The sequence below is a fragment of the Saccoglossus kowalevskii genome, chromosome 4 (assembly GCF_978046115.1).
Source record: "Saccoglossus kowalevskii chromosome 4, keSacKowa6.1, whole genome shotgun sequence".
Taxonomy (NCBI): domain Eukaryota; kingdom Metazoa; phylum Hemichordata; class Enteropneusta; family Harrimaniidae; genus Saccoglossus; species Saccoglossus kowalevskii.
In genome coordinates, this window is record NC_140644.1 from 44,922,778 (window position 1) to 44,934,982 (window position 12,205).

Below are 12,205 nucleotides of genomic sequence, written 5' to 3' on the forward strand. Positions count from 1 at the left end.
TCGATTCAAAATGGCTGACTGGCAGCCATCTTGTTTTTTGAAAATGTTGTATTTTGGACATGCTTTGTCAGATGTCATTCAAACTTGGTACATATATTATACATATTAGGATACATGTCCATGACGATTTATTTTGCAATTGGATCAAAAATGGTCGACTGGCAGGCATCTTGTTTTTTTTTATGCGGTATCCTGGACGTGCTCTGTCAGTTTTCATTCAAATTTGGCACATACATGTACTTTATACATGTTAGGATGCATGTCCATGACGATTTGTTTCAAAATCCGGTCAAGGATGGCCAATTGACAGCCATCTGACTTTTTGGCCTTAATACTATATTTCCACAATTTATGTACCATTTTCATTTGTATTTGGCACATACATCATACATATCAGTGTGTTTCATAATCAGATCAAAGATGGCCGAATAACGACTGTTTTTATTTTTGGCCATATTACTACTACATGAAACACGCGTTTTGATGTAAATAATCAATCTGTTGTATACGCCACTTGGAACTCAAGTTTCAGGGACAAGCTCGCGACAACCCCTCCGCTTTAATATGACGAGCACAAAGTGAACTTTCAAAATGTCGAAAATTTAACGGGGACTGTGTCATTTTCAATGACTTGTTTCATGCTGTTTTGAAAGTGTTTTTTTCAATCTTATGTACAAAATCACTGCCAGTGATAATATTGTCAGAAACCCTATCTACCAAATCAATTTTCACTTGCTGCCTCTTTTTAGCTCTGCTGTCGACTTTGTCGAGCAGAGCTTATCATATGAGTGATTGTCCGTCGTCGTCCGTGTCAATGTTTTACTTTTTCGACTTCTTCTTGAAAACTACAAGCCTGAATGCTTTGATACTTGGTGTATATGTACCTTGGGTAGACCTCTCTTATGTTTGTTCATTTCATGATGATATCTTTAATTCTCGAATTTTGGCGAATATTTTCGTCATTTTTGATAAAAAGTGATATTTTCGACTTCTTGTTAAAAACCGCAAGTCCATTTGCTTTGATATTACATATATAGGTACTACATGTGGACCTGTCTCAGATTTGTTCATTTTGTGATGATATTTTCAATTATCTAATTTTGATGATTAATTTTGTCATTTTCAGTGAAAACAGCAAGTCCCATTGCATTGATACTATGCATATTGTTCATTTTCCAATGATATCTTCTGTTCTTTAATTGAAATGTGCATTGCTAACAGCGGAGCTATCTCAGCGGACAGGCTGCTTGTTTTGTTTCCATAAGTGACTCAACATCAACAAAATTGAAAATGTCAGTTCATCTTCTGTGTATGACACTAATGGGAGATGATACGGTATGAAAATATGGTCAAATAACTTGTGAAAACACAGCATTATTCATACCATATGACTCATTGTTCAGTATCATTGTTCATTGTACAAAATGTGTATATAGTTCAAGTTATGATATATTGCTATTCCAGGCATGGACTGGCAAAAGCTTAATATGTATATTAGAGGAATACACAGCAATTACAGATAGAGGTAAGTAACATCCCATCAAAACAGGCACACACTTAATTCAAACTGGTTTCAAAAGATAATGACTTATGATATCATTTGAGATTTAACGAATCAATGGAATGTACTTAACATGATTTACTAGTGTAAAAAAAGACTGGCATGTTTGCCCTGCTGCTGCTGCAGATACAATATGATGTGTGCATGCGTTAGCACACTGGTCGTATTTTATCATATCATATCATATTATATCATATACATATAGGTGAAAAAGCTCGGAGAGACGGACCAGAAAAAACACTAAATGTGTTGTGGAAGAAATTGGATCAAATTGTTGCCCAGATAAAGTAAGCAATCATCCTATATATCAAGCATTGCATTGTGTTATTGATAGCTTTGATCTTTAGCCCTCCCACCACCATTGCCAAGTTTGACCCTTACCCTCTCACCACCATTATCAACTTTGACCTATAGCCCTCTCACCACTATTATCAACTTTGACCTATAGTCCTCTCACCACAATTGTCAACTTTGACCTATAGCCATCATTGCAAAATTTGACCCATAGCCCTCTCACCACCATTGTCTACTTTGACCTATAGCCCTCTCACCACCATTGCAAAATTTGACCTATAGCCCTCTCACCATCATTGCAAAATTTGACCATAGCCCTTTCACCACCATTGTCAATTTTGACCTATAGCCCTCTCACCACTATTGTCAACTTTGACCTATAGCCCTCTCACCACCATTGTCAACTTTGACCTATAGCCCTCTCATCACCATTGTCAAGTGTAACCCATAGCCCTCTCACCATCATTGCCAAGTTTGACCCATAGCCCTCTCATCACCATTGCCAAGTTTGACCCATAGCCCTCTCATCATCATTGCCATGTTTGACCCATAGCCCTCTCATCATCATTGTCAAGTGTAACCCATAGCCCTCTCACCATCATTGTCAAGTTTGACCCATAGCCCTCTTATCACCATTGCCAAGTTTGACCCATAGCCCTCTCACCATCATTGCCAAGTTTGATCCATAGCCCTCTCATCACCATTGCCAAGCTTGACCCATAGCACTCTCATCATCATTGTCAAGTGTAACCCATAGCCCTCTCACCATCATTGCAAAGTTTGACACATAGCCCTCTCACCATCATTGCCAAGTTTGACCCATTTTCCTCTCATCACCATTGCTAAGTTTGACCCATAGCCCTCTCACCATCATTGCCAAGTTTGACCCATTTTCCTCTCATCACCATTGCCAAGTTTGACCCATAGCCCTCTCATCACAATTGCCAAGTTTGACCCATAGCCCTCTCACCATCATTGTCAAGTGTGTAACCCATAGCCCTCTCATCATCATTGCCAAGTTTGACCCATAGCCCTCTCATAACCATTGTCTAGTTTGACCCATAGCCCTCTCATCATCATTGCCAAGTTTGACCCATAGCCCTCTCATCACCATTGCCAAGTTTGACCCATAGCCCTCTCACCATCATTGTCTAGTTTGACCCATAACCCTCTCACCATCATTGCCAAGTTTGACCCATAGCCCTCTCATCATCATTGCCAAGTTTGACCCATAACCCTCTCACCATCATTGCCAAGTTTGACCCATTGCCCTCTCACCATCATTGTCAAATTTGACTCATAGCCCTCTCATCACCATTGCCAAGTTTGACCCATAGCCATCTCATCACCATTGTCAAGTTTGACCCATAGCCCTCTCAACATCATTGTCAAGTTTGACCCATATCAATCTCACCACCATTGCCAAGTTTGACCCATAGCCCTCTCATCACCATTGCTGAGTTTGACCCATAGCCCTCTCACCATCATTGTCTAGTTTGACCCATAGCCCTATCACCATCATTGCCAAGTTTGAGCCATAGCCCTCTCACCATCATTGCCAAGTTTGACCCATAGCCCTCTCATCACCATTGTCAAGTTTGACCCATAGCCCTCTCATCACCATTGTCAAGTTTGACCCATAGCCCTCTCAACATCATTGTCAAGTTTGACCCATATCAATCTCACCACCATTGCCAAGTTTGACCCATAGCCCTCTCATCACCATTGCTGAGTTTGACCCATAGCCCTCTCACCATCATTGTCTAGTTTGACCCATAGCCCTATCACCATCATTGCCAAGTTTGAGCCATAGCCCTCTCACCATCATTGCCAAGTTTGACCCATAGCCCTCTCATCACCATTGTCAAGTTTGACCCATAGCCCTCTCATCACCATTGTCAAGTTTGACCCATAGCCCTCTCACCATCATTGCCAAGTTTGACCCATTTCCCTCTCATCACCATTGCCATGTTTGACCCATAGCCCTCTCACCATCATTGTCTAGTTTGACCCATAGCCTTCTCACCATCATTGCCAAGTTTGAGCCATAGCCCTCTCACCATCATTGTCAAGTTTGACTCATAGCCCTCTCATCACAATTGCCAAGTTTGACCCATAGCCCTCTCATCACCATTGCCAAGTTTGACCCATAGTCCTCTCACCATCATTGCCAAGTTTGACCCATTTTTCTCTCATCACCATTGCCAAGTTTGACCCATAGCCCTCTCACCATCATTGCCAAGTTTGACCCATAGCCCTCTCACCATCATTGCCAAGTTTGACCCATAGCCCTCTCACCATCATTGCCAAGTTTGACCCATAGATCTCTCACCATCATTGCCAAGTTTGACCCATAGCCCTCTCACCACCATTGCCAAGTTTGACCCATAGCCCTTTCACTACCATTGCCAAGTTTGACCTATAGCCCTCTCACCATCATTGCCAAGTTTGACCCATAGCCCTCTCACCATCATTGTCAAGTTTGATTCATAGCCCTCTCATCACCATTGCCAAGTTTGACCCATAGCCCTCTCACCATCATTACCAAGTTTGACCCATAGCCCCCTCACCATCATTGCCAAGTTTGACCCATAGCCCTCCCATTACCATTGCCAAGTTTGACCTATAGCCCTCTCACCATCATTGCCAAGTTTGACCCATAGCCCTCTCACCATCATTGTCAAGTTTGACTCATAGCCCTCTCATCACCATTGCCAAGTTTGACCCATAGCCCTCTCACCATCATTACCAAGTTTGACCAATAGCCCTCTCACCACCATTGTCAAGTTTGACCCATAGCCCTCTCACCATCATTGCCATGTTTTACCCATAACACTCTCACCATCATTGCCAAGTTTGACCCATAGCCCTCTCACTATCATTGCCAAGTTTGACCCATAACCCTCTCACTATTATTGCCAAGTTTGACCCATAACCCTCTCATCACCATTGCCAAGTTTGACCCATAGCCCTCTCACCATCATTGCCAAGTTTGACCCATAGCCCTCTCATCACCATTGCCAAGTTTGACCCATAGCCCTCTCATCATCATTGTCAAGTTTGACTCATAGCCCTCTCATCACCATTGTCAAGTTTCACCCATAGCCCTCTCACCACCATTGCTAAGTTTGACCCATTTTCCTCTCACTATCATTGCCAAGTTTGACCCATAGCCCTCTCACCATCATTGTCAAGTTTGACCCATAGCCCTCTCACCATCATTGCCAATTTTGACCCATAGCCCTCTCACCATCATTGTCAAGTTTGACCCATATCAATCTCACCACCATTGCCAAGTTTGACCCATAGCCCTCTCATCACCATTGCCAAGTTTGACCCATAGCCCTCTCACCATCATTGTCTAGTTTGACCCATAGCCCTCTCACCATCATTGCCAAGTTTGAGTCATAGCCCTCTCACCATCATTGTCAAGTGTAACCCATAGCCCTCTCATCATCATTGTCAAGTTTGACCCATATCCCTCTTATCACCATTGCCAAGTTTGACCCATAGCCCTCTCATCACCATTGCCAAGTTTTTTTGTTTTTTTTTTATTATTGGGCTTCTTTAATGAAGTTACATAGCATATAAAACTTATGAAACCTTAGTATTTTCTAAGTGTACATTATGTGATACAAGGAATCAAGGGGGACCACTTCTTGTAATGTGCCTCTTGTTTATTATTTTGTCTTGCAATTTGTCTTTCAATTTCAAAATATCTTTTCAGCAAATGCTTGAAATTTATGTAGTTTGGCACTGTTTTTTTTGAATTTTGAGAAATAGATATGTTTTCTAGCAAGTAGACTTATAAAGTTCACTTGCCAACTATATTCAGGATTCCCCAATATCAAACAAAGTTTATTTGGCACACTACTGAGCTGAAGTGCTTCCCCTAGATTTACAAAGATATCTTGCCATAGGGACACCACATACTTACATAACATAAAGAGGTGTTCAAGCGTTTCTGGGTGATCATTGCAAAAGGTACATTTTTCTTCTGGGAAGCGTTGTGGGTTAATTTTGTGCAGTTGATAATTAGTGTACAGAATATTGTGTAACAGTTTGAATTGAAATTCTCTGGTTTTCGTGTCTGTTGTTAAGTTGATGACCATTTTATACATTTGGTTCCATTCTATTACATCAGTGAATCTATTTTCAATTATTGACTGACTTCTGGGTTTCATAAAAATTCTGTTGATTAGCTCTCCTTTTAAAGATTTTCTTGTTATGTTTTCTAGGTGAATTTGTTTATTTTCAACTCTAATTGTTATTTCTTTACGTTCCAGATTACTTGCCAGTTTTAATTCTTCTGGGATAGTGTTACACAATCCAATCCATTTTAGTTTGTCAATCATTGTTAGACCTCTCCTCTGAAAATCAACCCAAGGTTTCATTCTTTTACCACTGTATAGATCAGATATGTATCTAATTCCTAGTTCATCAAACTTGCGGTAATATATTGATTTTCCCCCAATTTTGATTAATTTATTGTTCCATAAAATCTGATCTATTCCTCTATGCTCGTTTATTTCTTGCCATATGTTTAAACAATCTAAAATAAATTCCGTAAATTTCACTGAGAGCAGTCTGGCTGAGAAGTTGCATTTTAATAATATGTACCCTCCAATTTTATTAATTTTGTCTTGTACAAAGAATTTCCAGGGATGGTGTATTTCGTCATTTATTAAACGTTTTATCCAAAGAATCCTTTGAGTTTTCTTTGTGATGAATATATCTAACATTCCTATGCCCCCACTGCCCACCTCCCCTATCATAGTTTTTCTTGCTATTCGGCCTGTACCTTCCCATATAAAATTGTATATTAGTTTTTGAACTTGTTTCAAAACATTATTTTGCACGTATGTATTAGATAGAATATATGTAACTTGAGATAACCCAAATGTTTTGATTATTTGAATCTTCCCAAACAGGGAGAGTTTTCTACACTTCCATAGATTAAGGATTCTTTTCAGATTTCTTAGGGGTTTTTCTATATTTTTTTTCTCTCATTTCCACTCTATCGTATGAATATTATACTCCTACAATCTTAATAGGCGAGGTGGGCCACTTTACCCCGAATTTCTCATCTTTTTTGTTTCTCCATTTTCCCAGCCAGACCGCTTCCGTTTTTTCTTTGTTTATTTTCAACCCAGAGCATGTCTGAAATGTTTTCATCTTGCATAATAGAACTTCCACAGATTTACAGTCAGAGAGACAGCATGTCATATCATCCGCAAATGCGGATTCCTTAACATGCTGCCCTGCCACTGAAATACCAATAATATTTTTGTCTTCCCTTATTGCAATAAGTAATGTTTCCAGTACCAATATAAATAAAGCTGGCGACAAAGGGTCCCCTTGTCTCACCCCTCTTTGGACTTCAAAATATCTCGTGCTATAACCATTATTCATTATGCTGCTTTGAATGTTTGTGTACATTACTTTGACCCATCTACAGAAATTTTCCCCAAATCCAAATTTTTCTAAAACATGTAAAAGAAATTTCCAATTGACGGTGTCGAAGGCCTTTTCAAAGTCTATTGCCAACAAGATGCCAGGCAAACCCTGCTCCAGTGTATAGTTGTAAATTTCGTCTATCAGTCTTATATAATCTCCTGCAATTCTTCCCTTCACAAAAGCAACCTGAGATAAACCAATTATCTCCGGCAAGATTTGTTCAACTCTTTTTGCTAAACATTTTGATGCAAGTTTCATGTCCACGTTTAAAAGTGTGATTGGCCGCCAGTTTTTAAGTTGCTGTTGGTCTCTCCCTTGTTTTTCAATTAAAGTTATTATACCTTGACGTTGTGAGACTGAGAATTCCCCTTTATGGTACCCAGAATTTAGGGAATCAACAACCATTTTTCCCACTATGGGCCAAAAGGTCTTGTAGAACTCTGAAGTCAATCCATCATTTCCCGGGCTCTTATTTTTTGGAAGTGATTTCAACACATTGAATACCTCCCCAATGGATAGTAGTCCCTCACAAACATTTTTTGATTTTTCCTCCAGTTTGGGTATTTTGTCATTTAAAAATTCCTGCAGGTTTGGGTTCTCTTTAGTGATTGCCCTATAGAGATCTTCATAAAATGATTTTATTTCCAGAAGTACCTCTTTATGATTTTCTATAGTTCTATTGTTCTTTTTAAGTCGCGTTATAACCGATCTACTTTTTTTTGTTTTTAATAAACCCAGGAAGTATTTATTATTCTTTTCGCCTTTTTCATACCAGCTTGCTCTAGATCTAATTATTTGCCCTTCTGTGATGTAGTTGTATTCTTTTTCTAGTTCATGTCTGGCTTCCTCTAAATTATTTAAATTATTTTCAGTTGGGGTGTTGCAACATAATTTTTCCAGGAGTATAATTTCCTTTTCACATTCTTTAATTTTATCTTTACGGCTTTTGGCCTTTTTTTTACAGTATTTTATAGAGAATTCTCTTGTTTTATATTTTATGTAGTCCCAAATAAGTCCCTTGTCCTTGTTTTCTACTTCCATTTTCCACACTGAAATTTTTTCTGTTAAACTTTTTACAAAGACTTCGTCATTTACAAGGCTAGCATTGAATTTCCAGTGTGATGGACCTCGATTTAATTCGACTAAGTTAAGTATAAGTTGAACTGCAGAATGGTCTGATTGCACTCCTGGAATAATCTCAACTTTATTCACCAGGCTTTGCAGGTCATTCGATATGAAAATGTAATCTAGCCTACTTTGTATTACATAAGGTTTACCTCTCCGCCATGTGAATCGCTGTACCTCTGGGTTCAATAGACGCCAGATATCTACTACATTGTATTTTTCCATAATGTCATTCATTTGGTTTGCTGATTTTTGCCAAAATTTGGGGTTACCTCCTCCTCTATCTAATTTTAAGTTCATTGCAAAATTTAGATCCCCTCCCCAAATTATCTCGCTTTGTGGTTCAAAGGGATTGTCCAACAGCAACTGGTCAATTTGTGACAAAAAGTGGTTATGTTCTATTTCTCTGTTAGGAGCATATGTGTTTAAAATTATAAAGGATCTTCCACCACATACAGCATGGAGCAGAACATACCTACCATCCTCCCGGTCAATAATGCATTTTTTAATGGATAAATTCAAATCTTTAGCTATCACCATCACCCCCCTGCTAGCGCTTGTACCATGGGCGAACCAGCACTGGCCTTTGAATTGTAATGACCAAAACTGTTCATCTGATGGGGTGCTATGTGTTTCTTGTAATAAAATTAAGTTAGCTTTTTTCTTGTTCAGCCAGATTGAAATTTTTTTCCTTTTCTTGTAATCCCGCAACCCCCTGGCATTGAAGGTTAAAATACTAAGTTCCATCAATCACATAATTATACATATAATCAGGTTTCAAGTTGAAATATTTTGCCCATTTTTGAAGTATAACAACAACATAACATAAATAAAAACATATGAAAGCTAAAACAAATAATCCACACATAAATACATAACAAGAGATTGAGTTAACCAAAAGGTGGAGTGCAGGTGTTACCATGTCGGTAGAAACAAATTACTTACAAAAAAACACCTATCTTACCTCTGGCCCCAAAATGACAGTTACTCACATGTAAACCTCATCGAAGCTCAAATCAATTTTAGTTCCATTTAATGTAGTATTACTCATTTAATGTCCTTAACTGTCATCTGCTTCATCTTGCCGTCGTCCCCTTCGACCATAATGTAGCGGGTACACGCCAAGCCACATAACATCGTTTTTGGGGTTGTTCAGCCTTCAACTGCTTCTTGTACTCGAGTAGACGTCTTCGTTCGGCTTGCACTGTTAAGCTGACGTCATCAGTGATAAATATATGATTACCTTTATATGGGTGATTTCTCAGAATGCGTGGTGCCGACATAAGTATATTTCTGGCCTCGCCTGCATTTACAAATGCCACTTTTATTGGTCTGTTGTTTGTTGTTTTTCCTTTCAACGGGTTCAAAAATGGCGGGTCTCTGTGCGCCCTCTGTAGCGCTATGTTCTTTACTGATTCTAACCCCATGTGTTGTTCCATAAATGTTCGTATAAATTCTATACATCCCTTGCTTCCTTGTTCTGACCCCTCTGGTATGTTTCTGAAATTAATATTCATCCGTCTTCCTCTATTTTCTTGATCGTCTTGTTTCCATTTTAGTCTTTCTATTTCTTTTTCGGCTTCTCGTAGTTTTTCTTCTAATTCAGTCAATTCATGTTTGGTGGCTGTGTCTTTCGTAATTTCTTCCATTTTCTCGTGGACATTTTCGATCAATGTTTCTATATCTTTCACTCTTCCTTCCATCTCTTCTATTTTCTTAGTTAATGGTGCGATCTGCTCGACATCAGACTTTATTTCGAAGATTTTCTTTAGGATTATCGTTATTTTTTGTTCTGTAGGCAGGTTCACGAGTGTTTTAAGATCTTGCTGGCTATTGCCGCTTTCCGTACCGCCATCTTGTTCCTCTCCTCGGTCCGGTGTTGTTCGCCTTGTATTTCTGGTCGATCCTGATATCATTTGGTCTACTCTTCTATCTTTGTTCTTGTAGCTGGTCTTATTACTTGCCATGGTGTATTACATTTTTCTGGTTGATGAGGTTTTCGATAGATTTTTTTCTTATTTTGGTGGAGCAGATCGGTACCGATGTTTCTACTACTCACGCATGCGCACTCCCTCTCCACCATTGCCAAGTTTGACCCATAGCCCTCTCATCACCATTGCCAAGTTTGACCCATAGCCCTCTCATCATCATTGCCAAGTTTGACCCATAGCCCTCTCACCATCATTGTCTAGTTTGACCCATAGCCCTCTCATCATCATTGCCAAGTTTGACCCATAACCCTCTCATCACCATTGCTAAGTTTGACCCATAACCCTCTCATCACCATTGCTAAGTTTGACCCATAGCCCTCTCATCATCATTGCCCAGTTTGACCCATAGCCCTCTCATCATCATTGCCAAGTTTGACTCATAACCTTCTCACCATCATTGCCAAGTTTGACCCATTGCCCTCTCACCATCATTGTCAAGTTTGACTCATAGCCCTCTCATCACCATTGCCAAGTTTGACCCATAGCCCTCTCACCATCATTGCCAAGTTTGACCCATTTTCCTCTCATCACCATTGCCAAGTTTGACCCATAGCCCTCTCACCATCATTGCCAAGTTTGACCCATAGCCCTCTCATCATCATTGCCAAGTTTGACCCATAGCCCTCTCACCATCATTGCCAAGTTTGACCCATAGCCCTCTTATCACCATTGCCAAGTTTGACCCATAGCCCTCTCACCATCATTGTCTAGTTTGACCCATAGCCCTCTCATCATCATTGCCAAGTTTGACCCATAGCCCTCTCATAACCATTGTCTAGTTTGACCCATAGCCCTCTCATCATCATTGCCAAGTTTGACCCATAGCCCTCTCATCACCATTGCCAAGTTTGACCCATAGCCCTCTCACCATCATTGCCAAGTTTGACCCATAACCCTCTCATCACCATTGCTATGTTTGACCCATAGCCCTCTCATCATCATTGCCAAGTTTGACCCATAACCTTCTCACCATCATTGCCAAGTTTGACCCATTGCCCTCTCACCATCATTGTCAAGTTTGACTCATAGCCCTCTCATCACCATTGCCAAGTTTGACCCATAGCCCTCTCACCATCATTGCCAAGTTTGACCCATTTTCCTCTCATCACCATTGCCAAGTTTGACCCATAGCCCTCTCACCATCATTGCAAAGTTTGACCCATAGCCCTCTCATCATCATTGCCAAGTTTGACCCATAGCCCTCTCACCATCATTGCCAAGTTTGACCCATAGCCCTCTTATCACCATTGCCAAGTTTGACCCATAGCCCTCTCACCATCATTGTCTAGTTTGACCCATAGCCCTCTCATCATCATTGCCAAGTTTGACCCATAGCCCTCTCATAACCATTGTCTAGTTTGACCCATAGCCCTCTCATCATCATTGCCAAGTTTGACCCATAGCCCTCTCATCACCATTGCCAAGTTTGACCCATAGCCCTCTCACCATCATTGTCTAGTTTGACCCATAACCCTCTCACCATCATTGCCAAGTTTGACCCATAGCCCTCTCATCACCATTGCTATGTTTGACCCATAGCCCTCTCATCATCATTGCCAAGTTTGACCCATAACCCTCTCACCATCATTGCCAAGTTCGACCAATTGCCCTCTCACCATCATTGTCAAATTTGACTCATAGCCCTGTCATCACCATTGCCAAGTTTGACCCATAGCCATCTCATCACCATTGTCAAGTTTGACCCATAGCCCTCTCAACATCATTGTCAAGTTTGACCCATATCAATCTCACCACCATTGCCAAGTTTGACCCATAG

General features: G+C 40.2%; 1 protein-coding gene across 1 annotated transcript in view; it reads left to right on the top strand.

The window, feature by feature from the left end:
- The window catches only part of LOC144358055 (uncharacterized), a 326,453-nt gene that overhangs the window by 25,273 nt on the left and 288,975 nt on the right, over positions 1-12,205 (top strand). The window contains exons 3-4 of the mRNA XM_085498177.1: positions 1,465-1,525; positions 1,767-1,848. Coding sequence (XP_085354303.1) covers positions 1,465-1,525; positions 1,767-1,848 — 143 coding nt within the window. The remainder of the gene's footprint in view (positions 1-1,464; positions 1,526-1,766; positions 1,849-12,205) is intronic.